At 34.6% G+C, this 20,193-nt stretch overlaps 1 protein-coding gene across 7 annotated transcripts in view; it reads left to right on the plus strand.

Annotated features, from left to right (window-relative positions):
* AKAP6 (A-kinase anchoring protein 6) overlaps positions 1-20,193 on the plus strand; it is a 558,374-nt gene that overhangs the window by 488,816 nt on the left and 49,365 nt on the right. For all 7 annotated transcript variants that reach the window (XM_078448340.2, XM_060619471.3, XM_060619475.3 and 4 more), the window contains one exon: positions 5,229-5,444. In XM_078448340.2, the coding sequence (XP_078304466.2) occupies positions 5,229-5,444 (216 nt within the window). The remainder of the gene's footprint in view (positions 1-5,228; positions 5,445-20,193) is intronic.

The raw sequence follows: 20,193 nt of genomic DNA on the forward strand, positions 1-20,193 counted from the left end.
TTCCAGGTGATGCTAGTGCTACTTGGCCTGGAGAAGTCTCTGAGAATATTTGCTCTACAAATCTGGTCACAGGTAGCAGACTAAGAGAAGACAGTTTCCCACCTTATGAAATTAAAATGATAAAATACAGAAAGTGCAAAAAGGAAAGACAACATGAAAAAGTGTGGGGGACCCTTGCAACAAAGAGGTGGAGCTATTTACTTGTGACTATTTAAGCCAGAAGAACTTGCATGTCTTTTTCACTTTTTTCCTCTCTCTGTTATTTCCTCACTCCAACTAGATTGAAGGCAAGTATGTATCATATATGCAGGTTAAAACTTCTTTATTGTGCTTACTACAGAGAGGGCCTACTCAATAGATATTGTTAAAAACTTGATCAATCTAGAAAATAAAGTTATGTTTGCTCTTATAAATGGAATTGCTTCATAAATAGTCTTTAGTTGACAGATCATCTAATGTCCTATCACTTTGTTAATATTGACCTATTTAATGATGTTACATTAACCTGCTGAATAAAATTATGTAAGAGATATAGACACAAATTGCTTTGGAGTTTCTTAAACAGATTTTTTTTCTGCTTAGTTTTGGTATTTTAAAATTTTTATTTTCCTCTTCATCTCTCTTTTCTCTATTTAGTTCTTATGTTTTACTTATTGTGTGGTTTGGTTTTTGGTCTAATTGTAGTTCTTTTCTTGTAAGCTTATTTATATCCTTCTGTGATAGTAGATGACACTATTATTTAAGGTCAAGAATATGGGTATACAAGTAAGTATAATATTATACAATATATGTATGTATATGTGTGTATATATGCATATGTTTAATATATAATGAAAAACGAAGTATCAGTATTGGAAGTCTTACCTTTAATCGTGTTAAACTGAAGCCAATGTCAAAAAGGATGTTACATCACATTTGGCTAATAATAGAGTGGCTTAAACAGTCAAAAAGGCTGACAGAATGTCAGGAGGGGAGAAAGAAAAACCCTCATTAAAAAATAAATAAACAGGGCACCTGGGTGGCTCAGTTGGCTAAGTGTCCAACTTCTGCTCAAGTCTTGATCATGTGGTTCACCAGTTCGAGTCCTGCTTTGGGCTCTGTGCTGACAGCTCAGAGCCTGGATCCTGCTTCAGATCCTGTGTCTCCCTCTCACTCTGCCCCTCCCCTGCTCATACTCTGTCTCCTCTTTCTCAAAAATAAATAAAAATGTTAAAAATAAACAACTAAATAAATAAAAGACCCCCCCCCAAGATAGACCAAAAACATCCTTTGCATAACCATTGATTAATTGAAAACCAGACCGTTTTTATACGTGTGATAGAAAAACCTTCAGCCTGTTGGCAACTCTATTGTAACACGTCGAAAAAGATGTGTTGAGAAGGTTGGATATCTGATTATTGTAAAGGAAAACAATGACTTAGAAATTTTGATTTTTACTTTTCTACACTTATAGCAAGTCTGCCTTTTTAATAACATGAGGAAATTGAATAGAAATGTAAAATAAAGAAAATAAGAGATTAGAAATTTAAAAGTAGCACACCAAACTATATTCCACCAATTGGATTCTGAAGTGATATAAGACAATGACCTCCATACTGAGAGGTAGTCTTCTAAGAAGACATTGCCTAACAATGACCAAATAATAGGACAACTAATACAAAAACATTTGGAATCTCTTTCTTAGACATACTGATAATTAGTGGGTTTTTTTTTCTTTCTTTTTAAATTTCCTTTACTCGGGGCACCTGGGTGGCTCAGTCAGTTAAGTGACCGACTTTAGCTCAGGTCATGATCTCACACCGTTTCTGAGTTCAAGCCCCATATCGGGCTCTCTGCTGACAGCTCAGAGCCTGGAGCTGGTTTAGATTCTGTGCCTCCCTCTCTCTCTCTCTCTCTCTCTCTCTCTGCCCTTTCCCCACTCATGCTTTGTCTTTCTCTCTCAAAAGTAAATAAACATCAAAAAAATTAAAAAAAATAAATTTCCTTTACTCTTCTTGTCTTTATACTTTTCTGTGATGGCAATATGACTATGCTTGAGAATCAAGCATATCTCATCAGATATCAAGGAAAATGCTTCAGAATTGGCAATAATGAAAAACATTACAAATTTTTCTGTTCATTACTTCCTGTCCAGTTGCTTCACTGTCTCTTCTCCCTAACACACTAGGTGCTCCCGCTGCCCCAGGCTACTTGCTTCCCGAACCTTCTATCTTTATAACCACGACCATTCAGCTTGGACCATCTGGTTCCCATTATTTCCCTGGAGATTTCACCAACTCCTCCAAAAGCAACTTGCACAAACATTCTGTTAACAGGTCTCTCTCTACATTACTCTTGGTACCATGCTTATTTGTGGATAGTCCACCTTCAGTAGACCTCAGCTCCTTGAGAGAAGGAGCAGGAACTTGCTCCTGTTTGAAGCCTCCATGAATAAACCACTGCCTAGCAGACAGAAGGTACAATGCACATTTGAGGAAGTCTAAGAGGCAGGGATGAGTTTATCTTATTTCAGTGCCTTGCTTAGGTTATTTAGTTTGGATTTGTGTTTAAAAGTGCTTTTCTCTGAAAATGTAAGCCAGGAGTAGTTACAATACTTATTTGTTCCTGTGTAGTTACATTTAACATTTTTCTGTGCATAGTTTATCATGGAAATAACGTAAACTACTGACTCTAAGAAACATCACCAGAAAATGCACTGGTTTTATTGAGTATGTGTTTGTGATTATAAATAAATATGTATATTTTAATGGTTGTCATGGAAACTCATTTATGTAGAAGAATGTTATTTTATCAGTTATATCTCCTAGATATAAAAAACTATCAAAAATTATGTTGGCATTTAAAATTCTCAATTTTTGCCTCCTTTTTAAAGTAGTGTTATTTCCCACTGTACATATAGGATAAATTATTAATCCAGAATGTAGACCAAGTTCTTTAGATATTTAAAGTAAGAGAAAAAAAAAACTGTGGAATTGTGAAGATCCCAAAATTAGGTAGTGAATGTCAACATTCAATAAAATCCTATATTGAACATCAAAAACAGCTTTCACAGTTTTTTACCTGGACTGACTCACATTAAGATGTGGGTTGGGGTTCATCTGGATACTTAAATACTGGGTGCATTCTAGATACTCATAAAAAGATTATGGCCAGTGACGTTTATGAAAATTTCCCCTAGTGATCTCACATGCCCTGTTTCAGAACTTCAAAAATGCCTTTAAGGTGCATGAAGCTTATTTGGGCTACTTTGTAAATGTTACCAATGTGGCTGTGCTAGCTACACACATATGTTTAATGCTGTCCATGCCAAATTTTCATTTGGCTAAGAGACATGGGGACTTTTTGCTAGCTTGATGAATGCAGTTACTGGTCTAGTCAACTTCAAACAGAGTTTTGCAAGATCCAATTTTATGGTATGGAAATATCACTCTTGATTTTTCTAGCCCTTTATTGTTAACAAATGTATAACAAAACAAAACAAAGAAATCCTCAATATTCATATTCATAGGACTCATTTCAATGAATTTCAGTTGGCTATATTATTATCTTGAAGTGTTAATATTGGATCAAAATTTGGCAGGTATTAATTGGACTTGACAGTTTGACTTGCTCAACAGTTCTAGAGCAAGAGAGCAAATTGTGTGTGTGTGTGAAAGAGAGAGAGAGAGAGGGAGAGAGAGAGAATGTATTTAGGAGGGGGAAGTTAGCAGGATGGGAGGAGATGGAAACAATGCTTTTTGCTTTGATAGGCCCTCAAGTTTTATCTTTGAATGTCTAGGGGTTTCTCCTCATTCAGCCTTGAACAAATGAATAGCATCAGTAAAGAAATTTGTCAGACCTGGTGGTTATATTAGGAGTTATGTAGGAAAATAATAATGAATGCTAGGAAAATAAATAAGGGTAAGTTCAGGAAACATAACTAAAAATGCTGCACTGGTGTAAATTGAATAATAAAATTCCTAGTCATATTTTGCCATAAATAGAGGTTTGGGAATTTGTCATTCACCTTATTTAAAATTCAGAAATATTAAAGGTACAGTGTTCTTTCATTACAGAAATAATAGAATTTCAGCTATTACGGAGCTAGGGTCATTTAAATGGCTACTGCATGTATTATATCAGTAAGTGGAACATCTGTATGAAATGTCCACCTGCTGATCTACTACCACTCTGTGCACATTTCAATGAACCGCATTTAATCATTTTAAGACTTCTACTAATGAAGCCTTATCTAGATTAACATTTTAAGCACAAATACTTTTAGGCATTAAAACTCTCACACTAAATGAAATTGCATTGTCTTGTTTACCCTTGTTGATTAATAAGCAATCTGTTAACTGTTAGAACAGTCCAATTGTAGCAGTAGAAGGAGATTAGTAATTCAGTGATGTTTGTGGATATAATCATCATTTCTCCTGAAGGCTTTGAATTAGAATATCACTTACACACTATCCGTAGGCAAAGAAAAGATATAATATTTTTAGACATGTGTACCCACTATTTTGCTTGAATCGTTCAGCTTAGGGTCACTGCAGCAATACAAATGCTTCTGGGGGCAAAATGCTATTTTGATGCATGCATATCCTTCTTAAATTGTGTGAATGTCTATTAAAAGAAACAGCAACCAACAAATAGTGCAGTAATAATCCAGTATCCTAATTTCTGTTCTCAGAACATTATTGCTTTGTTAATCAAGCTTCGGAAGAGAAATGTTGCTTATCCATTTTTCCCCAATAATAGATGTTAGGTATGAAACTTCTCTGCAATCTTATTTAACTTATTCCCAGCCAGTAGAAAACTAAACTTTTGGCCTCAGAAAATCTAGGAGTAAGTTTGGAAAATTTCCATTTCCTTTTGAAGCACTTTTCTATCTTTTGTGTTTCCTGTCACCTGGAATTAAAGCAGGTCAATCTGTTTGGCATTCATATGACCTAAATTTCATTAAGTTGTAAATTGTTAATCACCTAGGTGTCCAGGTGGGACCCAGCATTTTAGATGGAGAAATCATTGAAAAAAAGGGAAGAAGAGTGGGATGCAGCTAAATTCTTTGGCATTAGTTGGGTATCAGTAGACGGTCTCCAATCTAAAGGCAACTCCAGAGCCATTCTTGTCTTATTCATAGCCAAGCGTATCACTATAATTTGAAATTATGGTGGAAGTAGGTGTTTCAATTTGGGGGGAATTATGCTTTATAAACACCCACGGATGAAGCCCTTTCTGTGTTGCAGTCCCTCTGTGGTGAAATCAAACAGCGACGACGTGGAGTGGCCTCCATCCTGCGATTGTGCCAGCATCTTCTGGATGACCGGGACACTTGCAATCTGAACGCAGACCACCAGCCCATGCAACTGATCATTGTAAATCTTGAAAGAAGATGGGAAGCCATTGTCATGCAAGCTGTTCAGTGGCAAACACGGCTACAAAAGAAGATGGGAAAGGAGTCTGTGAGTGATATTTTTTTTTTAAGCATAATGGTCTCTTATTTTTCTCAGAAAAAAATTATTTCAGAACTTGGAAAATGTATTCATCTTACAAGTCGTTTTGTGAAAGAAAGGGATAGATCTCTCCACTAGATGAAATTCCATTTGTCATAGCACAGAGATTTATTTGCCTACCAATAAGAAGTGTTTCAGTGTATCTCATTGTCTTGAAAAAAATCACAGGAAGAGTTGGCTTAATCTTGCCAAACTAAGCCATTAATTCCTTCAGTCATTCCTTCACCGGTGATATTCTTTAATCATAAAATACCCCATGAAGATTTTGTTAGAAGGCGGCTTTCTACTCTGAAAGCACGTGTAGCAATGTGTATGCTCTATGAGGCATTGCTCTATGAGGCAATGACATAAAGTATACTGCTTACCTTTTCATTACATGATGACTTAACACTGTTCGTACAACAAACTCCATTTCTTTTGCTTAGAGCTTCTTTTGATAGATATGCATTGCTGAGAGCTAGAAAGTTTCCTCTGTGAATTCTAATGCAGTGTTCAAGGTAGGGGTAGGGTCCCTTTTAAGAATTTTCCAAGTTGATTATAAGTTCAAACCATTGATACATGAAGGAAATATATGTGACTAAGGTTGTTTAATAATAGTAGAGAATAAGTTCTTGTCCAGAAAACCTTCATATTCTTAATAGAAAAGATTTATTGATAAAACAATTACATTCCCCAAATGACTTTGAAGTCACTGACCATTAGTTGAATACCTAATTTTCATGTTTGACTTACATAAATGAAACACATACATACATACATGGAATGGAAAGTTATTGTTATATGTTTATATTATCAGTTCTATGGGTTTGGAAAGTCCAAGATTCAAAATTGAAAAATCAAATGTAATAATCCTGCCACTGAAAAAAGTCTTCTCCTGTGAATTCTAATTTTAACAAATTCTTAATATTTGCTGTCTGATGTGTTTGGCATTGGGGACTGGGAACAGAAGGGACAATGAATCAGTAAGCCTTCTCACTTTTTCTGCATCTGCAGCTATGTTGAGTCTAGGGGGTGATTGTATCATCAACAGTTCAATTTAATTGTTTTGAGCTGAAGTTGTTAAATTTCTTAAGACTTCAAGTTATTACCAGTAATCAGAGTCTATATAATTGGATGTCTTTCCTGGAAAAGACCTATGAAGCTATTTAGCTAGTGTGTTTTTTCTTTCTTTCTTTCTTTCTTTCTTTCTTTCTTTCTTTCTTTCTTTCAGTGTTTGGAAGGGCAAAAGAGGTTATTTTTTATTCTATAGTTTTGAAGCCTCTAAGCATAGTAGTGACCATAATAAAACTTACACAAAAACCATCTGCACCTGGAGAAGCTCTGACATTTTGGAAGCATTCAAGCTGCTTTGGAGGAGACAAAAATGGCTTTCTTTGGGGATTTACTTGAAATCATATGATCAGGGTTGCAGGACTAGATCTCTGTGGACTAGATGTAGACATTTTTATCCTGCTTCTGTGGTAGAAGTAAGCTTTCATTTTAAAACCCCGGCTACTTCTTAGAGGCTCAAGCTAACACATAGAGGTAGATATAAATTGCAGGTAGAGAAAAGTCTCCCCTTTTCTTTAGGTTGTCTACTGAGTGTGTAGGCTTTTGGAATGATGGAGGTAGCAAATAAGGTCTGTGCTAAACAAGGTTGAAAATCACTGTCAAGAAAAGGATAGAACAGAGTAAGACTAATGGCAACAATTCAGTCAGCAGAGGGTACCTAATTAAGTTGGAGATATTTCTTGCTTCTGATCTTTGTTGTTTAGTAAAGAGTCCATATTGCTTTGATGGGCAAGCAACAATTGACCATTGTGGGAGGCTACCTATGCAGAAAATCAGAAGTCTCTAAGTGGTCTGTTTGCTTGTTTATCATATGCCTCACCCTCATGACATCCCCTTGGTCCTTCATGCACAGGGACTTTCAGTGTCTGTTTGCAAGGCCTGGGACGTACTTGCACATGGTAGATGTTTGACAGATATTTGCTAAATGAATGAGTACATGCTTTTATTTAATACATTTTCTTTTATTCTGACATTTGGTTTAAAACTATATCTACATTCATGATCATGGTTCATATTCCTCCAAAATGGCTTTGAGTATTATTACATTTCTATAAGACTATTCACCTTCATGAGACCACCAAGAAGATGCCTTTTGACCTGTGTGATGGTGATGTTTCCAATGATAGTGACAATGTTTCCAAGTTCTAAAACATGATGTGAAGTATCTGGTGGTATACTCTTTTCTTCAAAAGTTATTTCTGAAGGAAATTCTGTATGAGCTATTGGATAAAAATGTGGACTAGGTCAATTTGATACCACACATTAGTAAAAGAAAGTATAAGAACCGCATAATCCTCTCGATATAGAAAAAGCATTTGACAAAATACACAGCATCCTTTCTTGATAAAAACTCTCAAGAAATTAGGGATAGAAGGATCATACCTCAAGATCACAAAGGCCATATATGAAAGACCCACCACTAATATCATCCTCAATGGGAAAAAACTGAGAACTTTCCCCCTAAGGTCAGGAACTCAACAAGGATGTCCACTCTCACCACTGTTATTCAACATAGTGTTGGAAGTCCTAGCTTCAGCAATCAGACAACAAAAAGAAATAAAAGGCATCCAAATTGGCAAGGAGTGAGTCACACTTTCACTCTTTGCAGACAACATGATACTCTATGTGGAAAACCAAAAGACTCCACAAAAAAACCGCTAGAACTGATCCATGAATATGCTAGAGTCACAGGATATAAAATTAATGCATAGAAATCGGTTGCATTTCTATACACCAATAATGAAGCAGCAGAAAGAGAAATCAAGGAATCAATCCCATTTACATTTGCACTAAAAACCATAAAATACCTAGGAAATAAACCTAACAAAAGAGGTGAAAAATCTATACACTGAAAACTATAGAAAGCTTATGAAAGAAATTGAAGAAGACACAAAAAATGGAAAAAAATTCTAATCTATGCTCATGGATTAGAAGATCAAGCATTGTTAAAATGTCAAAACTACACAAAGCAATCTACATATTCAATGCAATATCTATCAAAATAACACCAGCTTTTTCACAGAGCTAGAACAAATAATCCTAAAATTTGTATGGAACCAGAAAAGACCCTGAATAGCCAAAGCAATCATGAAAAAGAAAACCAAAGCTGGAAGTATCACAATTCTAGACTTCAATCTATATTACAAAGCTGTAATCATCAATATAGTATAGTACTGGCACAAGAACAGACACTCAGATCAATGGGACAGAATAGAGAACCCAGAAATGGACCCACAAACATATGGCCAACTAATCTTGGACAAAGCAAGAAAGAATATCCAGTGGAGTAAAGACAGTCTCTTTAGCAAATGGTTTTGGCAAAACTGGACGGCAACATGCAGAAGAATGACCAGGACCACTTTCTTACAATGTGCACAAAAATAAACTCAAAATGGATGAAAGACCTAAGTGTATTACAGGAAGCCATCAAAATCCTAAAGGAGAAAACAGGCAACATCCTCTTTGACCTTGGCCACAGCAACTTCTTACTTGACATGTCTCCAGAGGCAAGGGAAACAAAAGCAAAAATGAACTATTGAGACCTCATCAAGATAAAAAGCCTCTGCAGGGGCACCTGGGTGGCGCAGTCGGTTAAGCGTCCGACTTCAGCCAGGTCACGATCTCACGGTCCGTGAGTTCGAGCCCCGCGTCGGGCTCTGGGCTGATGGCTCAGAGCCTGGAGCCTGTTTCCGATTCTGTGTCTCCCTCTCTCTCTGTCCCTCCCCCGTTCATGCTCTGTCTCTCTCTGTCCCAAAAATAAAAAAAAAATAAAAATAAACGTTGAAAAAAAAAAAAAGCCTCTGCATAGTGATGGAAACAATCAGTAATACTAAAAGGCAACCAATGGAATGGGAGAAGATATTTGCAAATGACATATCAGATAAAGGGTTAGTCTCCAAAATCTATAAAGAATTCATCAAATTCAACACCCAAAAAACAAATAATCCAGTGAAGAAATGGGCCAAAGATATGAATAGACACTTTTCCAAAGAAGACATCCAGATGGCTGACACATGAAAAAATGTTCAACATCACTCATCATCAGGGAAGTACAAATCAAAACCTCAATGAGATACCACCTCACACCAGTCAGAATGGCTAACATTAACAACTCTAGCAATGACAGGTTTTGGCAAGGATGCAGAGAAAGAGGGTCTCTTTTGCATTGCTGGTGGAAATGCAAACTGGTGCAGCCACACTGGAAAACAGTATGGAGGTTCCTCAAAAAATAAAAAATAGAACTTCCCTACAATCTAGCATTTGCCCTACTAGGTATTTATCCATAGGATACAAAAATGCTGATTCGAAGGGGCACATGCACCCCAATGTTTATAGCAGCACTATTGACAATAGCCAAAGAATGGAAAGAGCCCAAATGTCCATTGAGTGATGAATGGATAAGGAAGATGTGGTATATATATAAAATGACATATTACTCAATGAAAAAGAATTGAATCAAAAAGAATAAATCTTGCCATTTGCAACAATGTGGATGGAACTAGAGTGTATTATGCTAAGTGAAATAAATCAGTCAGTGAAAGACAAATACCATATGACTTCACTCATATGTGGACTTTAAGATACAAAAGTGATGAACATAAAGGAAGGGAAGCAAAAATAATATAAAAACAAGGAGGGAGACAAACCATAAGAGACTCTCATATACAGAGAACAAATGGGTGTGGTGTTGGGCAGTGGGGGGATGAGCTAAATGGACAAGGGGCCTTAAGGAGGACACTTGTTGGGAAGAGCACTGGGTGTTATATACAAGTGATGAATCACTGAATTCTATTCCTGAAATCATTATTACACTATATGGTAACTAACTGGGATTTAAATTTTTTTAAATGTGGACTAGGTTCTGATACTGCAAATTAGAAGCTCTGATTCAGTCACTGTGTTATAGGATTGTCTTCATTAGTCATTTTGGAAATAGCTTATATAAGAGATGTCACTTAATCACATATGCAGTATTCCTTATGGTTCAATTGACATCTGTTTGTGTGATGATTCGATTACTATTGGTCTTCTCCATTGGTCTGAAGAAAGCAGCCACATAGCCAGTTTCTGTTCACCTCTGTATTCCTAAAACTTCACATATGGTTTAATAGGTACTTCATAATATTTGTTAAATAAGTGAATTTTCTCTAAGAGATGCTCTATAGTAGTCAGTGTTAGAGATCCAGCAGTAAATTAGATCCCTTCCCCTTCCTTAAAAAGCACAGCTCGAAAGATAATACAAATGTACAAATAACTATCATACTAGGTAATATTCATAGCTAATTACAGACAAAAATATGGAAAAACTTTCCATAATATTCAGAAAAATTTAGGTAAGTGTATAAATGTCAAACTTCCCTATTACCCCTAACTAGGTAAATAATGAATATATTTATCTCTTTTTCAAAAGTTACAAGAAAGCAAGAGATCTTGTATAAAACCTCCAAAGCACCTTTCTCCCTTATCAAGTATCTTGACAAATCCCAAAAGTCTTTTTCCCTTATCAAGATTTTGAAATTGCATAATTATTTTACATTACACTTGTTCTTCATACATTTAAACTCTTTACCCAGACTTACTTTTGTGTGTTTGTGTTTGTGTGTGTGTGTGTGTGTGTGTGTGTGTGTTAACTGTAATATTGATGTGTGTACATACTTTTCAAGCTTTAATTCTAATTTTCATTTGAATTGTATCTTTTGGTTTTTTTCTTTCCTAGTCTTCTGCCTTCTTTCTTTGTGAGCCAAAGAAACTTGAGCTTTGTTCCTTTTATTCCTTTCATTGATTCAGGCCCATATCTTGACTGACAGTACTATACATTTATGTTACCTTAAGCCATCCCATCTTCCAAAATAGCATTCTGAATTTATTATGTGTTTATTATAGAGAACCAAGATTTTACCAGTTTAAATATCACTTCTTACAATATATGAAAATTAAAATGTATAAGACAATCCATAGTAATGACAATCATCCATACCAATAATCTATAAATTTACTCAGAACAGTGTTTCTTATCTTTTAATAAAGAGGCCATAACTCCTTGATGAAGGCTGTGGGCCTTCTTCCTCTTAAAATACATAAGCAGATATCCACTTTCAGCCAAGATAAAGTATGAGATCACATTTACCCTTGTACCTGAAACAACTAAAAAACTGGGCAAAATCACATTAATTTTTTTTTTTAGTTTTGAGAGAGAGAGAGAGAGAGAGAGAGAGAGCAAGTGGGGAGAGGCAGAGAGAGAGAGGAAGACACAGAATCTGAATTGGCTCCAGGCTCTGAGTTGTCAGCACAGAGACCAATGTTGGGCTTGAACCCATGAACCATGAGATCATGACCTGAGCCAAAGTCATCCACTTAGCTGACTGAGCCACCCAGGTGCTCCCAAAATCACAAATTTTAACCTTGCATTTGAAATGAATGAAGTGATACTATGGTTACCCAATTTTCTGCCTAGAAATTCCAAGGCACAGCATATGGAGAGGAAGTCTATGCAGATTCTGGCAGTCTCACTGAGTTGAAGAGACAGGTCTGGGAGTCTGAGGAGGCCAAGACAGCTAAATGTGCTATAGGACTATATCTATTTTGCTATTTGCTATAGAGTACTAGAGAGGAGAGAGCTGTGGAGAGAAGCTAACTTCCAAGAAGTTAGACAAAAATATTGTGCATATTAAGTATAAACATTGAAGATATCTGTCAAAAATCAAACTTTTACAGATAAAAACTATAATAACTGAGATGAAAACTACACTGAGTGGTATTAACAGCCAATTAAATATTGTAGAAGTGATTCATAAACCTGAAAACGTAACAATAGAAACTGTCTAAAATGAAACACAGAGGAAAATAAGACAAAATAGAAAACAATGCATGAGTGAGCTGTGAGATAACTTTAAGCAACACAATATATATGTAATTGGAATCCCTAAAAGAAAGGACATAAAGAGAAACAATTTTTGAAGAAATAATGGCCAAATTTTCCAAATTTGATGAAAAGTATAAACTTATACTTGTCAGTAGACTTTAGGCACAATAAACATGAAAAAACTACACAAGGGACATCATAACCAAATTGATTAAAACCAGTGATAAGGGAATACCTTCAAAGCATGCAGAGAAAACAGAGTTATTATTAAGAGTTATAGCAGACTTATTAAGAGTTATTATTATTAAGAGTTATAGCAGAATTCTTTTTCAAAACAATGCAGATCAGGAGACAGTGGAGCAACATCTTTAAAGTATTGGGAAAAAATAACAACCAAGAATTCTACACACAGAGAAATATTCAAAGAGAAAGATAAAAACAGTTTTCAGACATCAAAAGAAGAAAAAAATTATCACCAGCAGAGCTGCATTACAAGAAATGTTAAGAGAAATTCTGCAGGCAAAAGAAAAATGCTATCAGTGGGAAACTTGAATCTGTACAGAGGAATGTTAAGTACTGGAAATGGCTACTATGTAGGTTAATATGAAACTATTTTTGTATTATTTAAATCTCTTGAATTGATAATAGGTTGTTTAAAACAAGATAGTAGCAATGTATTGCAGGATTTACAAAACATGTAGAAGTAAAACATATGACAACAATATCACAAAGACCAGGAAATGGAATTATACTGTTGAATGGTTCTTATATTACATGTGGTAGTTTAATATCATTTAAAGATAGATTGTGAAAACATAAAATGTATACTATGACAAGAAACTGTATCTAATAGTCCATCAAGGGAAATGAAATCATTAACCATAAACACACACACACACACACCCACACACACACACACACACAGTGCAGGAAAAAAGGGAAAATGGGAATAAAGCACAGGTGTAACAAAGAGAAAGAAGTAAGGTGGAAGATTAAACCAATCATATAAGTAATTCTACTAAGTGTAAATGGACTAAAAACTTCAATTGAAAGGCAGTAATTGTCAGGTTGGATTAAAAAAACAAGATTGAGCTATATGTTGTCTATAATAAACCCACCTTAATTATAGACAAAATAGGTTAAGTATGGAAAAACATACATTAAACTAACACAACTGTTAATATGTAACAGATTTGATTTCAAAGCAAAAATATTATAAGATATAAAGAAGGACACTTTTTTTTAATGATAAAGATGTTAATTAATTTAGAGGACACACCATTAGTAAATGTTGATGTTCTAATAACAGAACTTACATGAGTCAAAAACTGATACAAGTAGGCAGGGATACACAGTTTTGGAAAGAGATTCCAACACTTTTCCTCAATAATTGGCAGCATAAGCAGACAGAAAATCAGTAAGAATATAAAAGCCATAAACACTCCATAAATGAACTTTATCTAACTGACATTTAAAACACCTCATCCCGCAACAAAAAATATACTTTATTTTCAAGTGCACACAGAACATCTACCAAAAATTACTCTTTTCTGAACCACAGAATAAGTCTAAAATGTAAAACGACTCATATTATACAAAGTATGCTCTCTTATTATAATGGAATTAATTTAGAAATAAATAATAGGCATATATTTATAAAATCCTCAAATATATGGAAACTAAATAGCAAATTTATATACAACTCATGGAACAAAGAAGAAATTAGAAGGGGAAATTATCAAGTGTTTTTGTACTGAATAGAAATAGAAAAAAATTAAAATTTGTGCCACCAAAATTTGCTATTAAAATAATGATCTTAGCTTTCACCATATGCAACTAGAAAAATAAGGGCAAATTAAACACAAAGTAGGTAGAAGAAGGGGGGGGGGAGGAAATAAATATCAGAGCAGAAATCACTAATTGAAAACAGAAAAACAATAGAGAAAAAAAATCAATGAAATAAAAAAACCTGTTTTATTGAAAAGATAAAAGCTTTATCAAGACTGATCAGGGAATATGGAGAAAATACACAAATTATCAACATCAGGAATAATAGATAGACATCACTACATATTCTACTAATATTAAAAAATATGAAGGGAATATTATGAATAATTATGCCATTAAGTTCAACTATTTAGATAAAATAATGTAGAAACTTTATCAACTTAATAAAGGATGTATACAAATAATCTATTTTTTATTTTTTATTTATTAAAGTTTATTTATTTTTTTAGAGAGAGAGAGTGAGTGGGATAGGGACAGAGAGAGAATCCCAGGCAGGCTGTACATGGTCAGCATGGAGCCCGATGTGGGGCTTGAACCCATGAACCATGAGATCATGACCTGAACCAAAATCAAGAATTGGATGCTTAACAGACTAAACCCTGCAGTAATAACCCCTACAAATAATCTAAAGCTAGCATATTTAATGGTAAAAGACTGAATACTTTTCTCCTAATATCAGTAGAAGGCAAGGATGTCCATTTTCACCATTTCTATTTAACATTGCACTGGAAGTTTTAGCCCATACAAGAAAGCAAGGAAAAAAGGAATTAAAGGCATGCCACTTGGAAGATAAGGGACCAAATTATCTTTACTCACATGCTTCATGATCATCTATGTAGAAAATGCTATAGATTCTCCAAAAAAAAAGATCCTAGGGCTAGTAAAAGACTTTAATAAAGTTATAGTATACAAAACCAATATACAAACATCAATTGTATTTTTATGTGCTATCCATGAACAACCAGAATTTGAAATTAAAAAACCAGTATCATTTATAATAACAGCAAAAATACGAAATACTTAGGGATATATCTCACAAAATACATGAAGACCTATTCTCTCAAAATTACAAAATATTGGTGACAGAAATTAAATAACTAAATGAGTGATGAAGTATACTATGCTCATGGATCATAAGGCACAATATTAAGATATCAATTCTCCCCAGATTTATCTGTAAGATCAATGTAATTCAAATGACATTTCAAGTAATGTATTTTGTAGAAATTTATAAGCTGATTCTAAAATTCACATGGAAATGCAAAGGCATTAGAATAGTGAAAACAATTTTGGAAAAGATGAATAAAGTTAAAAGACTTACACCTCCTGATTTCAAGACTTAAAACAAAGCTACAGTGTTTGGGAGAGTATGGCTTTAGTGTCAAGGCCAAGAAATAGATCAATAGAACAGGGTAGATATTTCAGAAATAGAGCTGCACAAAAATGGTCAATTGATTTTTGACAAAGATGCAAAGGCAATTCCAAGGGTAGTCCTTCACCAAATGATCCTGGAACAATTTAACATCTATATGCACAAATATGAAATTGAACTCCATATTGCATGCACCATCCTGAAAAATTGAAGTCAGGGAATCTGGGTGACTCAGTCAGTTGAGCATCTGACTCTTGATTTCGGCTCAGGTCATGATCTCATGGTTTGTGAGTTTGAGCTCCGCACCAGGCTCTGCACTGACAGTGTGAGGCCTGTTTGGAATTCTCTCTCTCCTCTCTCTTTTCCCCTTCCCTACTCTCTCTCTCTCTCTCTCTGTCTCTCAAAATAAATAAATAAATAAACATTTTTTAAAAAAGTTTAAAAATAAATGAAGTCAGAATGGATCATAGATCTAAATGTAAATGTAAAACAAAATAGAAAAAAATTATAGGGTAAAATCTTTGTGACCACTGGAGGAATTATGAAGTGTAATGAGGAAAATTTTGGGGACGGTAAATATAGTCATGATCTTGATTGTAGTGATAGTTTTGTGGGTATATTTATATGTCAAAATGTATAAAATTGTACATTTTAAGTTATGCAGTTATTTTATGCCAATTATACCTCAATAAGACTATTTTAAAAACACATGGGGATATACAGAATTTTACATGTAGTTATAAATGGGTTGATAGATTGCCCTGAAGCCTGACAGTGAGTATCCTTGCTTTGGAGTAAGTAAATAAAATGAGCATCCCTTTTCTGAAGGGCCAAAAAACAACAGCAACAAAAATAATAATAGCTAACATAGTAACACTTACTAGGTGTTAGGCCCTTTTCTGTTACATGTTAATTCATCTAAGACTTTTAATAGTCATATGATATATGTACTATTATCCTCTCAATTTTGCATAAGAAAAGTTGAAGCAGAGTTTCAGCAACTTTTCCAAAGTGACCCAGCTAGTTTGTAACTGATCTGTCAAAGCCTAGACATCTTGGCTCCAGAGTCACTGTCCTGAATCAGCATCCTAAATTGTCTCTTTAAGATAAGTTCTTTTTTAATGATATGAATGTTGCATATGCATCCACTCTTGTTTTAATTAAGTAAATTAACAGGAGTTTTATAAATACGTATTAAGTCTATTGGATTTTGAAATTAGGTAATTCCATTTTTCCAATACAATTTAGGAAATTATGGATCAAATTTATTCATTATCACAAGTGATATGTGAAGAAGTTTTAATTGCCAAAAATTAACCATCTCTAACTCATTTATGAAAAGGAGTAATATTTTTTTTACAAGTATCAATGTACTATGAGGGTCCTATAACCTTTGGCAAATGAGATAAAAAGAACAAATGTCCCAAAGCTTCAGAAGGCATACATTGTTCCCATAAATACGTTTGAATAAAAAGTTACAGCTGCAATGTAGAATATGGTATCCACTGGCCATATGTGGCTATCTAAATTTAAATTAATTAAAATTACATAAAATAAAAAGATTAGTTTCTTATTGACACTAGCCATATTTGAAGTTCTTGTAGTTATATGCAGTTATTGGTTACTGTACTGAATAGCACAGGCAATTTCCATCATTGTACAAAGTTCTATTGGACAGCACTAGTTTACAGTGCCAAGATTTGTAACAGTTGCTCTCAGAGTCTAGTGTACATATGAATTACCTGGGTATCTTGTGTATTTTTTTTATTTTTTTATTATATGAAATTTATTGTCAAATTAGTTTCCATACAACACCCAGTGCTCATCCCAAAAGATGCCCTCTTCAATGCCCATCACCCCTCCCTCCCACCCCCCATCAACCCTCAGTTTGTTCTCAGTTTTGAAGAGTCTCTTATGCTTTGGCTCTCTCTCCCACTCTAACCTCTTTTTTTTCTTTTTTTTCCTTCCCCTCCCCGATGGGTTTCTGTTAAGTTTCTCAGGATCCACATAAGAGTGAAACCATATGCTATCTGTCTTTCTCTGTATGGCTTATTTCACTTAGCATCACACTCTCCAGTTCCATCCATGTTGCTACAAAGGGCCATATTTCATTCTTTCTCATTGCCACGTAGTACTCCATTGTGTATATAAACCACAATTTCTTTATCCATTCATCAGTTGATGGACATTTAGGCTCTTTCCACAATTTGGCTATTGTTGAGAGTGCTGCTATAAACATTGGGGTGCAAGGGCCCCTATGCATCAGTACTCCTGTATCCCTTGGGTAAATTCCTAGCAGTGCTACTGCTGGGTCATAGGGTAGGTCTATTTTTACTTTTTTGAGGAACCTCCACACTGTTTTCCAGAGCGGCTGCACCAGTTTGCATTCCCACTAACAGTGCAAGAGGGTTCCCGTTTCTCCACACCCTCTCCAGCATCTATAGTCTCCTGATTTGTTCATTTTGGCCACTCTGACTGGCGTGAGGTGATATCTGAGTGTGGTTTTGATTTGTATTTGAAAAGGAGTAATATTTTATACAGAACCTTAAGAAAGAGAACTAAGCAAGCATTTTCCCTTTTACAATACCAGGAAAAAATAAAAAAGAGAATTTGGTTTGCCATGTGAGTTGGTTAACCACTGATATTTCATTGACACTTATTTATTTAAACATTTTTTTTAAGAACTTGGAGGTTCTTATTAATTCACAATTGCTTCACAGAAACTCCTGACTTTCATGGAATTTGTACCAAGAAGGTCAGTTTTCCAGTGGTGAATTCTATATATCACAAGTCAGATTTCTTTTTTCAAATGCCATCTCAATAAACCTTTACCAGACAGGTTTGGTCTAATATTGACCAATTCCCTTAGGGAAACCCAACATTCCTAAAACAAGGTATCAAACATTGTGAGGGCATGTGTCTCTCAGTTTATTTTATTTTCTCAAATTATTTTTTTTGATTATCTGGACAATATCCCTATAAAAAGCCAAGGAGTATTAAGTGTCAGTCACTAAAAGGATGGGGCTGTTGTGTTATTTGCTAGCAGTATTGAATGTGTACTTTGTCTTAGTCACTGGGTTACCATCCATTGTGTCATTTAATCGTGATAACATTGTAGATGACGAAACTAACTTTTTGAAAGATTAATTACCCACGGTCATAGAACTAGTAAGTGGAGGAAAAAGATCTGGATCCATGAATATGTGACTCCAGGGCTTTAAGCTCTTTCACAGCTCTTAAAGGCTTTATTGATATAATTTCTTGCCTCACCACCACCCCCAATAATCTTATTTTTCCTTTATATTAGAAACTTCCTAGAAATCTTTTTCGAATTGCATCCAAGAAAAATCATATAAACAAATGGCAACACAGTAATTTCTGTTAACATACTATTTTTTATTAGAAGGTCAGTCCTAAGACTTTGTAAATGATATGTTGAAGATCTAAAGACTCAAGCTAAGTTGGATTTAGTTAGAGGATTCCATTTGAAAGTAAACCCAGTGCTTCCCTGCACTCTTATCCATTGGCTCTCATGTAAAGAAAGAATTGGATTCATTGGAAAAAATACACGGATATAGTTAAGTATTGGATTATTTGGAAAAAATAAATCAAATAATGAAAAATCACTGAATAAAAAAGAAAAATATTTGATAGGAAAAAAGTTGCTTTTGAAAAATGGAAAAATTTGAATAATAGAGTAAAGTTTAGATTTCGGCATGTATTTTTATGACTGAAATGTTTTGGTTATGATCATCACACATCATCATTCCATATTTTTTTACTCTAAAAGTATTTCTAAAAGTAATAGGATGACTTCTTTGTAAAATTTTCTTGAGTTTGCTATTGAATTCAAAGACAAAAATAAAGGGGAAAATGACATGACAGTTAATCTATGCAAGAAGCTAGATTAGAAAAGACTTCAAAAGTGATGCAAATACAAGGCTTTTGGGATGTTGATTGGAAATAAGTCTGGGTTTCTGCCATAAGTATCCCTGCGTTGCCAGTTTTTAAAAGTTGTAGTAATCAAAACAGTATGGTACTGGCACAGACACAGACACATAGATCAACAGACTAGAATAGAAAGCCCAGAAATAAACTCATGATTATATGGTCAATTAATCTTTGACAAAGGAGACCAGAATACACAATGGGAAAAAGAGAGTCTCTTCCACACATGGCATTGGGAAAACTGGACAACTACATGTAAAAGAATAAAACTGGACCACTTTCTTACACCACATACAAAACCAACTAAAATGAATTAAGGACCTAAATGAAACCATAAAATTCTAGGAGAGCACATACAGCAATTTCTCTGACATTGGCTGTAAGAATATTTTTCTAGATATGTCTCCTGAGGCAAGTGGGGAAAAAAAGCAAAAATAAGCTGTTGGAACTTCATCAAAACAAAAAGCTTCTGCACAGCAAAGGAAATGATCAACAAAACTAAAGGACAACCTACTGAAGGGGAGAAGATATTTTCAAATGTCATATGTGATAAAGGATTAGTGTCCAAAATATATAAAGAACTTGTACAGCTCAACACCCAAAAAAATTTTTTTTATTTAAAAAAAGGGGCAGAAGATATGAACAGACATTTTTCCAAAGAAGACATACAGATGGCT

This window comes from Panthera onca, chromosome B3 (genome assembly GCF_046562875.1).
Source record: "Panthera onca isolate mPanOnc1 chromosome B3, mPanOnc1 haplotype 2, whole genome shotgun sequence".
NCBI classification, from domain to species: Eukaryota; Metazoa; Chordata; class Mammalia; order Carnivora; family Felidae; genus Panthera; species Panthera onca.